This window comes from Tenrec ecaudatus, chromosome 12, assembly GCF_050624435.1.
Source record: "Tenrec ecaudatus isolate mTenEca1 chromosome 12, mTenEca1.hap1, whole genome shotgun sequence".
Classification (NCBI taxonomy): Eukaryota; Metazoa; Chordata; class Mammalia; order Afrosoricida; family Tenrecidae; genus Tenrec; species Tenrec ecaudatus.
Window position 1 is genome coordinate 13,437,444 of NC_134541.1, and position 18,097 is coordinate 13,455,540.

The 18,097-nt window shown below is 52.1% G+C and overlaps 1 protein-coding gene across 1 annotated transcript in view; it reads left to right on the forward strand.

Annotated features, from left to right (window-relative positions):
- Window positions 1-11,534, forward strand: part of PTGIS (prostaglandin I2 synthase) — a 43,532-nt gene extending 31,998 nt beyond the window's left edge. The window contains exons 8-10 of the mRNA XM_075528581.1: window positions 284-465; window positions 2,644-2,795; window positions 8,654-11,534. Coding sequence (XP_075384696.1) covers window positions 284-465; window positions 2,644-2,795; window positions 8,654-8,798 — 479 coding nt within the window. The 3' untranslated portion in view covers window positions 8,799-11,534. The remainder of the gene's footprint in view (window positions 1-283; window positions 466-2,643; window positions 2,796-8,653) is intronic.
- Window positions 11,535-18,097: the final 6,563 nt, after the last annotated feature.

The window sequence follows — 18,097 nt, forward strand, 5'->3', positions numbered from 1 at the left end:
AGGGTGAACCATTGTATGGATGCTCCATCCTCTCTGGCATCTCCCTGGCTCCCACCTTCCTCCCAACTTCTCTTGGGCATCAGAACTAGAATCCTTTCACGCCCAAGGTCTCTAAGGGGTCACCGTGATCGCGTCTCCTCATTTGGCCTTGTTCAACTTTCCTGTGTGAACATGGGCAAATCACACAGCCTCTCCCCTTCCACTGGAATGTGGGGGTTGGGGTAGCATTGGATAGGGTGAGCGGCCAGCCTACTGACTCTTCTTTGCACCCACACCCATGCAGACAGCGTGCTGAGTGAGAGCCTCCGGCTCACCGCGGCGCCCTTCATCACGCGTGAGGTGGTGGTGGACCTGGCCTTGCCGCTGGCAGATGGGCGGGAATTCTCTCTGCGACGTGGGGACCGCCTCCTCCTCTTCCCCTTCCTGAGTCCCCAGAAAGATCCAGACATCTACACAGACCCAGAGGTAAATCCCAGGGCCATTGGGATCAGCCCAGCTCTGCATTTGTGTGCTGTGTGATGTGGAGCAGGTGTACATCAGGATGGCCCCTGCTGCCAGCACCATCGTGAACACCTGGTGACATCATGTCTGAAAGGCCTGTCCCGTGCTGGGCACACCCAGTGCTCTGTAAGAGAGAGCTGAGAAGCGTGCGACTGGGCCATTTCCTTCAAACACGAACTCTCCCTGAACTTCCAGATAGAGCAGACTCCACATCTGCTAATATGTTTGGGTGCTTACTGTGTGCTAGGTTCTGCGCTATACATCCACTCATCCATCCGCCCACTCACCCACCCATACATCTATCCACCCACCCATTCATACAAACATCCATCCACCCACTCACCCACCCATACAGCTATCCATCCACCCATTCATACAAACATCCATCCGCCCACTCCCCCACCCATACACCTATCCACCCACCCAGTCATACAAACATACATACACCCACTCCCCCACCCATACATCTATCCACCCACCCATTCATACATACATACATACACCCACTCCCCCACCCATACATCTATCCACCCACCCATTCATACAAACATCCATCCACCCACTCACCCACCCATACATCTATCCACTCATCCATTCATGCATATATACATCTATCCAGCCAGCCAGTCACTAACCCATCCATACATCTATCCACCCATTCATACATACAATCATCCATCTACCCACTCACCATCCATACGTCTATCCACCTATCCATTCATGCATACATACATACACCCACTCACCCACCCATACATCTATCCGCCCATCCATTCATACATACATATATATATATATATATATATATATATATATATATATATCCATCCATCCATCTCCCACCCACCCATATACTCATTCATTTATTTATCCACTGGTCCACTTGCCTGTCCTTCCACTCACCTTTTTATTCAGCACCTACTCCATGCCAACTGTACAGTGTAGCCAAAAGAAGCTGGCATTGTCTTTAAAACATAATCTCACTTTATTTTTAAATTATGAGAATATTTTCAAAAGTGATATACACTTGTCATACAATAGAAGTGTCTGTTATAATATAGGACGTGGAAATATGTTCATGTGTGTCGTTGGGGCTGCAACAAGGCGCTCAAGCACGGGCGATGCTTGTTAGAATGGCGCTTCCTTCTGCTGTCAGTCAGGTGACTGTGAGTCAAGACCGACGGGACAGTGCCAAACTGCAACACTATAAAGGAAAAGAGAAAAAAACAAAAACCCTTCTGACCCACTCCAGTTTCAGAGTCCTGACTGTGGTTTGGAATGTAACCTTATATTTTGCCTTTGCGAGTGTACATGGAGAGGGCCATTGCGGGTGGGCTGCGGAAAGTCCCTCAAGGACTTGGATTGACCCAGTGGCTGCCACCAACAGTGGGATCTAGCTTAACAATGGTGAGGCAGGTGCAGGACCTGACAGTGGTTCATTCTGCTGTACATGGGCTGCTATGGTCAAAGCCAACTCAACCCCCAACAGCAACAACTGTCTACACAACACACTCGCGCACAAATGAACAGGTAGATGCGTTAAATGCACGCTCACACAAAGAACCCCCTCAAACTCATTGACATCAAGCCGATTCTAACTCATGGGACCCTGTAGCACAGGGTGGTGCTGCCCCTGTGGGTTTCTGAGACTTTAAACCTTTATGGGAGCCGACAGCTTCATTTGTCTCCCGAGGAGTGGCTGGTGGGTTTGAACCGATGATCACATGGTTAGCCCACGACTCCACCAGATGTGTCCATAACTCAACTCACTGCCATCAAGTCAATTCTGACTCATGGCGACCTATAGGGCAGGGTAGCCCTGCTCCTATGGGTTTCGGAAGTGGTAACTGTTCAGGAGTAGAAGGCCCTTGGGGTTGGCAGCCCAGTGTATAAACGCTGCGCCACCAGGGCGCAGGGCCTTATCACCCATACCTTTCTGATTCTGTTTTCACTCCATAACCAGTCTCAGACCAGCCTCTCCCTTTAAGAGGGCTGCCATCACGGCCCCCAAGCCCCTGTGAGTTGACACCGAGGTTGCTTCCGTGCTTCCTGCTTATCAACAAGATTGTCAGGAACATTCTCGCAGCCTGCTCCTTGCATGCCTGTGAGCGGTGTCAGAAGCAGACCTTGTTCTTGTTTCAGAAATTTAAATACGACCGATTCCTCAACGCTGATGGGACAGAGAAGAAAGACTTTTACAAGGATGGAAAACGGCTGAAGAATTACAACCTGCCATGGGGTGCGGGGCTCAACCAGTGCCTCGGGAGGGGCTACGCCATCAACAGCATCAAACAGTGAGTGTGGACTGGGGCGGCGGGACTTGGGGAGGAGGCTCAAGCCTTTCTCTGCCGAGAACTAGGGGTCTTAGAGCACAGATTCCCTCTGGCCTCTAGGGAGCGGAGCCCTTTCCTGCCCACAGCTGGTTCGAACTTCACCACCAGCACATGGTTTTTCTTGGTTTGTTTTCATGTGTGCCAATTTTTTTAGAAAGAAGGCGCCCTGGTGGCATCGTGGGTATGCCTTGTGCTGCTACCCACCAGACCAGGAGCAGTTCAAAACCACCAGCCTCTCCTTGGGAGCAAGAGGGGGCTTTCTACGCCCGGCAAGAGTTACACTCTCCAAACCCCATGGGGGCGGTTCAACCCAATGTTCTTAAAGTGTTGTCATCAAAACCCATTTGAAGACAGAGCCCTTTGTGATGCGGGTGGTCGTGTCCACAGCAGATTGGCTTCCCGCAGCCGTCACGCTTGATTTCTGGACGTTAGGTGCAGGCCCCCCAGCGTCACAGCTCATCCCTGGGTCTCCCATTTCCATCATCCTTCCTTGAACGGCCCCCTCCTGACTCCCGAGGAGCGCCCCTGGCCAAAGCTGCCCTGGGACCGGTCAGGGCTGGTTGTTCTTGGACAGCGGTTCTCAACCTTCCTCATGCCGCGACCCTTTCATACAGTTCCTCATGTGGTGGTGACCCCCCAACCATAAGATTATTTTCGTTGCTACTTCATCACTGTCATGTTGCTACTGTTAAATTGACATGTAAATATCTGATAGGCAGGATGTATTTTCACGGTTACAAATTGAAAATCATTAAATCATAGTGATGAATCACAAAAACAATATGTAATTCTATATGGTGAAATATTTATTTCTAATGACAAGTCAATGAAATGTTGACTTGAAGCATGGTGTCGCATGGGTACAGTCTTCAGGCTGGGTACTCGTAGGTGGGCGTATCTGCATGTGGGCGGACCCGCCTGGAGATGGATAGAGGAGCGGTGTCTTGGTTCCTAAGACCATTGGAAATCTGTTTCCCAATAGTCTTAGGCGACCCATGTAAAAGGATTGTTTGACACCCCCAAAGGGGTCGTGACCCACAGGTTGAGAACCGCTGCTATAAAGCGTGCTGACCTCCTGGCTGTGAGCACTCAGGGTATGGCTTGGCTCTGCCACAAAGCAGAGTTGTCCGGTGCCAGGTCTGAAGGGTGTCCAAGGGCCATACTCAGTCCCAGGGGGTTCTGCTTTCTTGTGAAGCCATGAGATCTGGCAGCAAAGTCTCTCCAAGCCTGGTGCCCTGGACATTCCGTCCCACCGACCACAGCTGTCCGAGTCTGCAGCTGCTGCGGCTTGTTGAGGATCTCTGGGCGGGAACTGGCTGACCCCACTGTCCCTGCATGGGCATACGAATGCCTGCCCAGCAGCATAGCTTGTGGCTCCTACTCCCTGAGGTTCCTGGACAGAACCGTGAGAGAATGGGTACTAAGTGCTTCACACGGTGTTTGGCACATAGTTTGGGTTCGGGTAAAGGAGCTAATTGTGTTGTTTTTTGCCATCGCACTTCATTGTCATGGTAACCTTGCTAGTGTGGTTGGCATCCGTCTAAGCTGAGTCTAGAGAAGTCACCTCATTTGTCCTGGTCACACCTCTTGTAGGCAGAGGTTCCAGGATGCATCACTTCCCTCCCCTGCACCCCAAGAGACTTGGACCCAAGATGGCACACAGACCAGAGGCTTTGCCAGCTGCGCAGTGTCCCTGTTTCAGCCCCATGGCATCATAAGCTGCTCACCCTTCGGAGAGTGTTTTCTCAGCTGTGAAATAGGGCTACTGATCAAAATGCCATCAGAGGGCAGGTGTGGGCAGAAACGGATTGGATCCTAGGATTTAAGTACTTAACCCCCTGCCTGGCACAAAGTAGGCATCCCACCAATGCCAGCTGGTATGATGATTGTAGTGGCTACATGTTGGGCTGCTAACTGCAAGGTCAGCAACTTGAAACCACCAGCCGCTCTGAAGAACACAGATGAGGCTTTCTACTCCTATACAGACTTACAGTCTTGGAATCCACAGGGGAAATGCTGTCGTGCCCTATAGGGTCGGTAGACTCCATGGCTGTGCGGTTTGAGTGCTAATAGGTAAGGGAGTGCCTGAGGGGTGCACTCAGTTAAGCACTCAACTACTAACTGAAAGGCTGGCAGTTCAAACTTGTCCAGAGGAGCCTCAGAGGAAAGGCCTGGTGATCTACTTCCGAAAGGCCTGACGGTGCTCAGCTCCCCTTGGACACACCCAGGGGACCTCATGGGTCATGCTGGCTGGTTCAGTGTTTGGTTTTGTTTGGTCATCATTGAAAGGGGCCCTCGTGGCACAGGAGTTCAATGCACAGCTGCCATACGAAAGGTCGGCAGTTCAAACCCACATGGAGAAAGAGATGTGGCTGTCAGCTTTCATGAAGATGCAGCTTTGGAAGCCCGATGGGCAGTTTTACTCTGTCCCATTATGTCACTCTAGGTTGGAGCCCACCTGACGGCAGCAGTGGGCAAGAGACTGAGCACCATTGCCTGCCGTCTTTCTGCTTCAGGTCTCTCTCTCATCAGTGAGCTGGGGACACGGCCGTCGGCTCCTCACTCATGTCATATTCGCTCCTACACGCCACTGGAGCATGCAGAACCGCAAGACAAAAGCCACAAGGCTTCAGAATTGCAACCCACACCCACCCCAAACATCCGTGGCCCCCACTGGACGGTGTGAGTAGGACCATTGGATTTACATGGTTCAGAAATACTTGGAGGCTTCCAAAAGTTGATGGACAAAATGGAATGAAGAGATAATGGTATGTTTCCATGGACTTTTTGAAGCCCACACAGAATCCGCCTAAAGATGACACTTTGGCGATGGGGCAGGACCAGGCAACATTTGGTTCTGTTGCACAGAAGGTCATCGTGTGTTTGGAAGCCGCTTGAAGACAACTCAGCAGCCTCCAAACACACGGCCATCATGTCAACGTGGCCCCTCGGTGACCCTAGTGGCCCTTTGGGTTTCTGGGGTTATCAGTCTTTATGGGTGCAGACAGCCTCAGCTCTCTCCCAAAGAGCAGCTGGTAGACTCGAACTGCTGGCCCTGCAGACAGCAGTGTATCTCTCATCCCAGTGCTGCAGTTTGCTGGTGGAAGAGTGTCAAGGGTTGCAGCCAGTGCGTTAGTGGGCTGTGGTGGAAGGACGCTTTACCAAAGTGGAAGGAGAGAGCATGAGAGTGAACTGAGGCAGCTGGTGGGTGTTGAGTGTGGTCTGAGAATTCCGGCAGGATTTTGGGTTTTGTTTTCCATTCACAAAATGTCTCTCACAGATGCAAATGTGAAAGTCCTCTTATGACCAAATCATCCTCTAAGCTAGTGGTTCTCAACCCTTGTGCCAACCTCTTTGAGGGTCGAATGACCCTTTCACATGGGTCTCCTAAGACCATCGGAAAACACAAATTTCCAATGGTCTTAGGAACCGAGACACCGCTCCTCTATCCGTCTCCACATGCCGATATGCCCACATACGAGTACCAGGTGTGAACACTGTTACCCATGCTACACCATGCTTCAAGGAAACATTTCATTTATTCACAATATAGAATTATGCATTGTTTTATGATGAATCACTATGCTTTAATTATGTTCAATTTGTAACAATGAAAATACATCCTGCCTATCAGATATTGACATGACGATTCCTAACAGTAGCAAAGTGACAGTGATGAAGTAGCAACGAAAATAATGTTATGGTTGGGAGGGGGGTCACCACCACATGAGGAACTGTATGAAAGGGTCGCGGCATGAGGAAGGTTGAGAACCACTGCTCTAAGCCAACCTTGCCGAAACATATTTTTGCCTTCAAAACAAACAGCCATGTCAGAACTGACCACATTGACAGATGTGAAGAAAACATGTTATGGTCTAGTCGATTCCAACTCGTGGTGACCCTGTAGGACAGATGAGAACTTCATCACCAGGTTGCCAAAGATACCTGGGTGTGCACTGGGCCCAGTGTTGGACTGCTAACTGCAGGTCAGTGGTTCAAATCCACCAGCAGCTCCTGGGGAGAAAGATGAAGCCTCAGCTCCTGTCAAGATTTCCAGCCTCAGAGAACTTAAGGAGCAGTCCCACTCTGTCCTGTAGGGTCGCGGTGAGCTGGCACTGACTCAACAGTGGAGGGCGATAGGGTTTCCAAAGCTGAGCACCTTTATGGAAGCTTGCTCCCGTGAACCCCCAACCTTGCAATTGGCGCTTCACCAGTGCGACCAACACCAGGTACCTTCTAAAGAAGAGCATGGGGCGAAATGCCCCCAACAGTGTCCAGTACTTAGTGTGTGTTCGCTCAAGTGACTAGCGGCGACTTCATTGTCACGGCTACCCTGCGAGGCCAGTATCAGTCTAAAGGGAGACTGAAGGGTGTCATCATTTGCCAGGCCATGCGCCTCAGCAGGGGAGGTGCCAGGGCCACCCCCCATATCGCTTCATCTCTGGTTCCCTAGCGCTTCAGAGATGGCAGGGTCCCACACTACCTTTCCCACGGGGCCAGACCTGGAGACGGGGAGGAGCTGCTGGAGACTGGCTCCGCTCTGCTGCCCACAGTGTTGGCATCTCTCTGCCCTCCTTCCCACCTGGCTCCTTCAGTGAGGCTAGCAGAGCCTCTTTAGCAATAGCCTGGCACTGGGTACCTGGTGGAATGGCAGGTGGCAAAGGGGAGGGTGATCAGAGGCCCAGAGTAGTGAAAGACCCAGTCCTGCACCTTCCTAACAACCGGCAGGGCTCAGAGAGGCAGGTAGGCAGGGACCAGTTAACACCAGGCAGGGCTGACCCCAAGCTAAAGAGGGCGCCGTGCGGTCTTAGATGGGGTTGTTGTTGGATGCCGCGGAGTCGGTTTAGACTCACAGTGACCCCGTATGACCCCGTTGGGTTTTTCTTGGCTGTGATTTGCACACAAGCCGATCTCTGGGGCTTCATCCCAAGGCCCACTGGCTGGGTTTAAACCGCAAGGTTTCCGTTAGCCGGCAGGGTGCCACCAGGGTAGCCTTGTATGTTTATTACAGCCCCGTTCCAGAAGATGGCAGTAATGAGCACCGCTTCTGGCAGATGACAGCAGACTATCTTGAGGGAGGGTGCCTCTCTCTCATTTTCACAAAGGCACCTTGTGGGTGAGCCGCAGCCCTGTCCAGGAGAGGGATGTGTGTGGGCAGGAGGAATGGGGAGCGTGGGTGTAACAATCAAGATAAGCTGTGCCAGGCTACAGTAACAAGCTGACTCCCCATCTCGAGGCCTAGAACAGCCGGCAACACGTACATCTCACTCACAGTGCACCAACTCAGGGCCAGGCTCTCTCTACGACCTGTCTCCATCTCCACAGGAGGCGTCCATCATTACCCTGACAGGGGAGGGGCAGGCTGCAGAGCCCCCGCTCAAACACAAACCAAACCCTTTGCCAAGCCCAGGCGTTCTAGAGAAAAATGGCTCTGTGGGGTTTTCTGGTGAAAAATCTTCACGGAAGGAGATCGCCAGGCCTTTCTTCCACTGTACCGCAGGGTAGCTTTGAACCACCAACCTTTCTGTGCCCAGTCGAGCACACCCCAGAGACCACTCCAGAATGCCACTAGGTCTTACGTGCTTTGGCCTGGAAGTGACTCGAGCACTTCTGTTCACAGCCCAGGAGGCAGGACGAGTCTCAGAGCCAGTCTAGCCAGAACAGGGCTAGATCCTTGGTTGGCAGTCAGCACCTTTGCTCTCTCGATCTCTCCCTTTGCCCAGAGTGTGACTTGGGGTGACACCTTTCTGCCTTCTTCCTACTCTGCACCCCTCCATCCCCTGGTCCCTGCCCCTGACTCTGCCTGATTCTCTTTGCAGATTCGTGGTCCTGGTACTGATGCACTTGGACTTGGAGCTGGCCAACCCGGAGGCAGAGATCCCAGAGTTTGACCTCAGCAGATATGGCTTCGGTCTGATGCAGCCGGAACACGATGTGCCCATCCGTTACCGTGTGCGGCCATGAGGTCCTGGATAGACCAGGCCTCCACCCAGTCCTCACCTACCCACTCCCTGCTTCCTGTGACCAGTTTTGCCTGAGGGGCAGAGCTGTAAACACCCTATTGCCTGATTTTTTTTGCTAGAAGGCTGGGGGGTGGGGGGCGGGAGCTGTAGGAAGGAGGGGGACTGAAAGAAGGCGAACCCAGGGAAGACATGGAGAAGATTGGACTATTTGCTGCCCAACTTTAGTTCCAAGATCAGAATCTGGCCTCTCCCACAAGCCTCGTTCCTCCTGTCATAGGAAGGCCACGCAAGTCCACACAAGTGCATGCAGACAGAGCCAAACTAGGAGTCGTTACTGCCCCCTGGCTCCCCAAGGGTGACCTTCTAACCATTTCACTGGTGTGGTCTGGGCCTCAGCCAATCAGAGCAGATGCTGCCCAGCAAATGCTAGTGGAGGACCTAGCAGTGTGACCTTTGAAACCAGCTTCACTCCCAATGACTATGAACCCAGCTAAAGCCAGGGAAGCCCCCTTAGAATACTCACTGCCTCCGTACCCCACCTTCTAGGCATGTCTTCTTGTCTTTGCTGCTTGGAAAAATGCCGGCTCTTCTGGGGCTGGTTCATCCGGGGACAGAACACTGGGGTCCAAGGAGTAGCCTCCCCTTTCCTGGCATGATGGTCTTCAGGTCCTGAGCTGATGTCACCTAAGTCATGGTGACCCCACACACAGCGGGGACCCAGAGGCTTCTCACAGGCTGATATTGCAGAGTCCCAGGTCTGTCCTCCCACCCTGTCTTGGTCTGAAACCTGCTCAGTCCTGTAGCCGCCCGCCAGCTTCCACCAAGCATGGAAGGCAAGAATTCCAGATGGGTCGGTGACTCCAGGTCTGTCTCTCAGGTAGGAACACTGAGGCAGGCACATCCCTGATGCCCGCTGAGGAAGAACCAGCCAGGGGTCTGAGAAGGGACACGTTCAGGAGGAGGAGTTGAAGGTTTCTTGCCCAACAGCTCTAGAGGCATAGCAGTTACCAGTTGGGCTGCAACCCTCAAACTCAGCAGTTCAAAACCACCAGCCACTCCTCGGGAGACAGGCACGGCTTTCTACACCTGTACAGAGTGACGGTCTCAGAAACTCACAGTTCTACCATGTCCTATAGGGTGGCCATGGGTCCACATGGAAATTTTTTGCCCCATAGCACCACCTGTGGGCACGATCTTTGTTTGACCCATGCTTAAATTTTTTTTTAAAGGAGCCTTGGTGGTATAATAGTCACTTGTTGGGCTGCTAACCTCAAAATCAGTAGTTCGAAACCCTCAGCCACTCTGTGGGAGAAAGATGAGGCTTCCTACTCCCATAAAGAGTCACAGTCCTGGAAACCCCCAGGGACTGCTCTATCCTGTCCTATACGGTTGCTATGAGTCAGCATCACCTTGATGGCAGTGGGCAAAACAATAAATGACAGTGGAGCTCTGAGAACATTGATGAGGAAGGGCCAGCTTCTCTTGAGCACGTGGGTGTGGCCGCATCCCCGTGGCCACCTTTGGGCAGAGGAGAGCCGTAGAGTCCCTGAGGAAGGGGCAGAGCTCTGGTCTGGGGTGGCTTCCTGGTTTGCAGGGCCTCCTGCCCCGGAAGGCTTTTGATTCTGAAACTCCTGTTCAGAGAACTAACATCAAGGAATGGGAGCCAGTAACTGCTCCTCCAGTCCTGGGGCACCCCGCGTGGGAACCCTATACTTTCTTCATTGGGCCTTAGGAGCCAAGCAGACAGAAGGACTTTGCTTAGAAGCCTTGCCTGGGGAGGTAGACATTACTCACATTTGTGCCTGTCTTTCATGCCCTCTAAATGCCCTTGGCAGGAATGGTAGGCATCGCAGCTCTGCTTCTCATGCCTCTCTGAAGAGAAGAGGGGGGGAATTTCCTGACACACAAGGAAGCCTGCTCTGAGGGGGTGTGGCAACCTGCCCAGGGCAACACAGCTCCTACATGGTAGGGTCTGGGGGAACAGACTTCTTGCCCAGGATGCAGATGGGGGAGAAGCAGCTCTTTGTCCCTTGGGCTCAAGAGGGTGGTCTAGTTTGGAACAGGCAAGTGGGTGGAGCCAGAGGGACCCATGTGTGCATGCACTGCGTGAGATGGACAGACACAGCTAGGTCCTTTTGGCTTTAAAGGACAGGCAAGGAGAGGACCTCTGACTGGTCCAGGGACAGCTAAGCTCTTCTGGGAACAGCTCTGGACTTGGGGGCTTCCCTGGCCCTCAGGCTCCAGGCACCCTCGGGATTCCCAGGCAGGCACTGTGATTGGCAGGAGGTGGGATATCCCCAGGGAAACCCATCTTCACGCCTGGGTGACCCCCGCTGCTGCCTGCTTCTTAACTCCACAGGAAATCAGGGCTGGTAGCTTTGTGTAGGAGGACCGGAGCCAGTTTCCATGGCAACCCTCAGCCACCTCATCCCTGGCTCGGAAAGGAAGGCAGGGAGGAAGAGGGGTGGGGAAGAGCCCCTGGAAGCTCCCTCTGCAGGGCTGCAACCCGGCCAGCTGGGAGAGCCCCTAGGACCTTTCCCCTTTCCAGTCAGGGCAGGGCTCTCCCCTGGCTTCCCAAAGTGGGCCCAGCTCCCTCAGAAGGTGAGTCTCTGTGGAGCCCGATCATTAGGGAACTGCTCTGGGAAGAGACAGCTCTCCCAGCAGGCCATTCCAGCTGGTCCCTGAGACAGTGAAGGACAGCTTGGGAGACAGTGAATTAAACTCTTCCTTGTTTTAATCTCTTTGTTGGTTTTCTCTCTCCTTCCTCCCCTCTTTCCCCAGCCCTCCCTTCCTCTCTCTTTTAATATAAGCCGTGGAGTGAAGAACAGCTCCAAGCCTTTGGGGGCTTCCCCAGGCCTCAGACTCAAGGCAGATCAAAACCACCAGCCACTCCTTGGGAGAAAGATGAGGCTTTCTACCTCCGTTAAGAGTTACACCCCTGGAAAGCCACAGGGGCAGTGCTACCCTGTCCTGGAGGTGGTTCTGAGTGGCTCCCTGGCAGTGAGTGTAGTACATGGAGCACAGAAGGCGCTCGGCTGCTACCAAATAGTTCGAAGGAACAGCCGCTCCGTGGGAGAGAGATGTGGCACTCGGCTTCTGCAGAGCTGCCTCCAAAACCACCACAAGAGGCAGCTCCACTCTGCCCTGCAGGGTCACAGGGGAGAGGCGTCATGGCTTGATGGCTCTGGGTGTGGGGTGTGTATGTGTGGGTGGGTGGGAAAGAGGGCGGGATGAGTGTTAGCAGTGTTAGGAAGGTTCTAGATGTCCTGGTAGTGCTGCATACCTCGCTTCAGACTCAGAATTGTTGGGCATTCTCTAGAAGTACTCTTAGGCTAATCTAAGGAAGTGTCCGATTGCCACCCTCCTCCTCATTATATAGATGTTGTTTGGGGGGCATATATTTTGTATTGTTTACCTGCTATTTTCCTTTAAACAGAGTCACTTTATAAACGGAAAGTAGATTTGTTTAAAAAGGGTTTTTTTTTGGGGGGGGGGGTTTGGATCGCTGCTGGCAATGGACAACGTGTATCACTCGCTGCCAAAATTAGACAGTGACTGTGAAAAATGAGTGTGCTGGGGTGGGGGGTGCTCCATGCGGGTGCCGCCGCCGTGCCTGAGCCGGAGCCTGTAGGAACCCAGAGCGCTGGTGTGTGAGCCTGGTGCTCAGGCCAGCACCACCCTGGGCGGGACTTCACGCCAATAGAGGGGTGGGCGGGGCCTAAGAGGGAGGGAGGGGCTCGCAGGTGAGCCCGCTGTCCAAGGTGCACAGCCTAGGAAATACCTGATCAGGGTCATCTCCTACCACCAGGGTCCCCTACCCGCAAGCCCCGCCCACCGGCCCCGCCGACACTTTCCACCCAGAAACACTCGGCGCATTGGAAGGTCTAGTCCCAAAGTCATTGATTCTGATGCTATTTTTTGATCAACACAGTGTAGCCTGACTAGCAGCGACTGCTGTGCCTTGCTGTTTTAATAAAGAATTCTATTTTCCTATAACGCCCAGGGGCGCTTTACCGAAACTTAGTAAACATCCTGCTTGGTGAAACTGTCTCTGGGTGTGCTTCAGACATAGGGACGCGCTGGGTTCCGTATCTGCAAGGCGTAAGTTGAAGAAGAGAAACAAACAGAGCCACTGAGCACTGCTCTGCGCCAGCCTCTCCTTCCATGAGCCCCATTTCCCCCCACCACAGAACAAAAAAAACGAGGCTCACAGAGGTGAAGTGGCTTACCCAAGATCTCATGATAAAGAGGGGCGATTGAGATGCAGCCCTCTCTACCTCCTAAGTCTGTTCTGGATTTTCTCCTGACTGCAGAAAGGGGACCAGGTGCCCGATGAGGACCTTGGAGAAGGGGAGGAGGGTCTCAGTCCTGAGTCAGAGCAGCAGAGAAGGGTCTCTGAAATTGTTCCCATCTCCCACAATGATGTGGGTCCCTGTTTACTAGGAAAAGGAGGGGTAGCGTAGATTCAATGAACACTGGGAAGAAATCGTCAGGGGATGTTGTTTTTTCCTCCAGTCTTTAAGTACCGATAAAGCTCTGGGGAAAACGCCCATGATGTCAGCCTCCTCATGTCTGAGGGGGGATGTGGAAGCACACTCACTGAAGTGAGATTTGACTGGAAGGGGACACCACAAACTAACAGTGATGTAAGCACAACAGATATTTCTCTCATGCAGATAAGAGGTGGTGTGGCATCTTGATGTCCCCAAATTCTTTCTGTGGCTCCTCCACCATCCATAGCCACCTACCACCTTAGGGTCCCACCGGGTTGCTTGAATTTTAACCACTTTGTCCATATGCCAGCCAGTAGGAAGGATGGAGCAAAGAAGGCACTGTCTCCCTCCTTCCATCTCATTGGTCAGAACTTGGTCACATGGAACTCCTTGCTGAAGGTGGGGCTGGGAAATGTAGTTTTTCTCCAAGAAGGCCAGCGTGGACACATACATGTCCCAGCTTGAGAAGTACTGCACTGCACACTGGTTTACCAGCCATGGTCTAAGCCACGCAGCAGAGCCAAAGGGACAGCACTGACCTCCCTGATCCAGGGTCATTTTCTCCTGGGTCTTAGAGGCCCATGGCCCCAAGGGTTTGTCCTTTCAGACCCTTGTACAAAAAGAAAACCAGACTCATCAGAAAGACTCTCTCCATCCCAGCACACCCCCATGCTTTGTTTTACCCTGTGGGGACATTGAGAAATCCATCTGTCATTTGCTCCCACATTTGATCTATAAAAAGATATTTTAAAGCAAAAGAAGGAGGCTTAGGGGCAGAGCAGTTACACACTGGGCAGCTAACCCAGTTCGAACCCACCCAATGGGTTCCCAGAAGAAAAGACTTGGCAGTCTGTTCCCATAACGATTCAAAACCAAATGCAGCTGGCATGGAGTCCATATTCAGACTCCACAGGCAACGTCGAACGGCCTCTGGGTTTCTGAGGCTATGAATCTTTCTGGGAGCAGACAGCCTCACCTTTCTGCCAACCACAAAGTCAGAAGTTCAAACTCACCAGCTGCTCTGAGGGAGAAAGATGAGGCTGTCTACGCTTGTCAGGATGCACAGCAGTCTGGGAAACCTTAAGAAGCAGCTCTGTTCTTGGGAGTCGGAACCAACTCGGTGGCAGTGGGTTTGCTTCATCCAAAATGGAAATATCACAGTACCCATGTTGGATACTATGCAGTGATAAAAAGGGATGGGGCATGGACACATGCTGTAACATGCAAGAACCTTTCAAACATGACACTGAGTGGAAGTAGCCTGTCCCAAATAAGGTGATCACACGTCCCGCTTTTGGCAGGACAGTTCCGATTTTTAACAATTTTTCCCCCATCCCACGTTGTTTTAAAAAAGTCCTGATTTTTGGAAAGAATGCACGGCAAGCTAGGGTAGACGGTTTTCGGCTGCCACATGGCTATTTCGCTAGGATATGAGTTTTATCAATGGCGTCCCTCTGGTGTCCCGCTTTACCAATGTTAAAATCTGGTCACCTTACAAAGGCCACATACTATCTGATCCCATGTACCTGCAATAGCAAACACATCATGCCGAAAAGTGTGTTTCCTAGGACTGGGGAAGAGAGCCCAGGGAGTGACTGAGAGGGGTCAAGGGCTTCTCCGGGAGCGGTGACAGTGTAGTGATGGTTGCACATCTCTGTGAACACAGGTGTAGCTCGGAGGCATGGCGGGTTCCAGTCCAGCCCACCACCACAAAGAGACTAGCCCAATAGAGCCATGTGATCCACCCACCCACCCCCCAGTGCATATAAAAGGTATGTTGACAGCATACTGTAGTCTTCCCTAGGGAGCTCTGGTGGCATGGTGGGCTTTGCGTTGGGCTGCTAGCTACAAGGTCAGTAGTTCCAAACCACTAGCTGCGCTGAGGGAGAAGAGGAGGCTTCCTCCTCCCATCAAGAGTTACAGTCTCAGAAATCCCACAGGATAGTTCCACCCTGCCCTAGAGGGTCACTGTGAGTCAGAATCAACTTGACAGCAGTGAGCTTTACTGGGAGGGTAGTGGTGGGGAGTGTTAGTCTTAAGTTCCCTGCAATAGTATTTTGGAAAAGTTTGAAATATCGCGAGAATGGCCAACACGTGACACAGAGACAGGAGGTGAGCACACACTGTGGGGAAAATGGCTCTGGTAGACTTGCCTGATGCAGGGTGGCCTCAATCCTGCTACTGGTTAAGAAAACATCTGCAAAGCACATAAACCGAAAACCATAGGATTGTGCATGATAAATGGGTGATTTTTAAAAAACATTTTATTAGGGACTCATACAACTCTTATCACAACCCATACATATACATACATCAATTGTATAAAGCACATCCGGACATTCTTTGCCCTAATAATTTTCAAAGCATTTGCTCTCCACTTAAGCCCTTTGCATCAGGTCCTCTTTTTTTCCCCTCCCTCCCCACTCCTCCCTCCCTCACGAGCCCTTGATAATTTATAAATTGTTATTTTGTCATATCTTGGCCTATCCAGCGTCTCCCTTCACCCCCCTTTCTGCTGTCCATCACCCAGGGAGGAGGTCACATGTAGATCTGTTAGGTAGCTTAGCCTAGGGAATTGGGAAGTCCATTTACGCATGCCCAGGAGAGCCAGCAAAGGACAAAAGCTGGATTTTCCTGCCGGTGGGCCCAGATGGGCGTTACACCTGGAGCAGCCCACCTGGGCCAGGTGATTGCAATTCAGCCAATGGGATCGACCTGGGGTCGTTCACCACACCTCCCCTGGGAACCCTTGAAAAGGCAGGGACCGGAAGGGAGAGGGTCTCTTGGTCTCGGCTTGCTTATGTGGTCTGGTCATCTTTGTGGGAGGAGAGAGATCCTTGCGTGACCTGGGGCAGTCTTTGCCAGGCCGCATGGTCAAAGGAATCCTATGGGTGCCGCGTAAAACCTGAAACTTCTTTTAACTCTCATTAAATTCACTTGGATCACGAGCCCGGCTTCGGCATGAAATCTTTCTCGCGTGGAGCCAAGGACCCACTCACCCTCTACCCTTCCAGCATCACGCCTCACATCCCTCGTCCTGAAGGTATCATCCACCATGGATTCCTTGTGCCTCCAGCTCCCATATGCACCAGTGTACAACCCCTGCCCTATCCAGATGTGCAAGGTAGAATTCGGATATGGTAGTTGGCGGGAAGGAAGCACCTAGGAACTGGAGGAAAGCTGTATTCTTAGTCGGTGCTACATCGCATCCTGACTGACTCATCTCCTCCTCTAGACCCCTCTGTGAGGGGGTCTCCAGTGGCCGACAAATGGGCTTTGGGTCTCCACTCTGCACTTCCCCCTTCATTCACTATGGTAAGATTTTTTTTTTTATGATGATGCCTTATACCTGATCCCTTCGACACCTCGTGATCTCACAGGCTGGTGTGCTTCTTCCATGTGGGCTTTGTTGCTTCTGAGCTGGGTGAATTTTGTGCTATGCTATGTGAATTATCTCTCAATAAAACCCTCATGTGTGGGAAAATCATGATCTACTGAGCGCCTCTCCTGTGCCAGGCAGGGTCTAGGCCATGGACACTCAGCATTGACTAGAACAGACGGGAAAAGCCGTGCCCCAGTGGCTCTGACATTCTAGCGGGGGCGGCAACCAGCAACTAGGCAGAGAAGGAAGGTGTCAGATGGGGACGCTGCTGCAGAGAAGACAGAGGAGGGCCAGGGCTGGGGCTGCACAAAGTCAAAGAGGATGACCTCCCTGAGAAGGTGACCTTCAAAACGAGATGCAGAGGAAGCGAGAGGAGGGAAGCGTGCCCAGAAAGATGGGCCGACCAATGCAAAAGCCCTAAGGCAGGAAGGCTCCAGCCAGATCCGGAAAAGGAGGTGGGTGTGGCCAGGAGCCTTGGAAGGAAGAATGTGAACTGGCTGATGGTCTAGCAGGATCCTCCGTGGTGTGTGTGTGTGTGTGTGTGTGTGTGTGTGTGTGTGTGTGTGTGATGGGCTGCGTGTGTGCTGGAGGTGGGCGGGCCAGGGAAACTAGGACAGAAGAGACTGCAACAGCCCAGGAACCTCTCTGCCCTTGTTCAAGCAGCACACCCTGGGTAATACCTATGCGGAACTGTTCACAACAGATTAGGAAGGAAGCCCAGGCTTACCTTGCTGATTGGTACTCTGCCTCTGCTTGGTGGACGACACTCACTCCTGGAGCACCCTCTCATCAGCCAGCCTGGGGAGTCTGGTCTTTGGCTAAGCACCTTGGGGAGCTTAAGTCAGAAAGCAAACAACAACTGCCCTTTAAATAGGATCAATTTTGTTGAACAAAATATGCATTTCATCATTCTTAGTTTCTTTATTTTTTTTGCCGGGGGTGGGGGTGTGGCGTGTATATTTCCATTTATTTATATTTTAATTATTTTTTAGAAACCATTTCACAATTCTTATCACAATTCATCCATCCATTGTGTCAAGCACATTTGTACTTTTGTTGCCATCATCCTTCTCAAAACATTTGCTTTCTACTTGAGCCATCATCCTTGTTTTCCTTAGTCCACGGTGGGCCAAGGAATACTCAGGCACCTGTAACGGACTGCAGGCTGGGCATCATGACTGTTTGAGACATGGTCCAGCACAGTGATCTGCAGGAGGTGAAGCTGGTGAGTAGTGGAGACTGGGAAGTGTTTCCTCTGTTTCCCAGGTCCTTCCCTGGGACCTCAGAGACAGCTAGCGCAGGAGTGGCCAGAAAGATCAAAGACAGCTGTCCCTCACCTGATGTAGACCTGGGAGTGCCACGTGTGGAGCACCTGGATCGCTGGGATGGGCAGGGTGCGACTGTGCTTCAGAGGGCGTCAGCCAC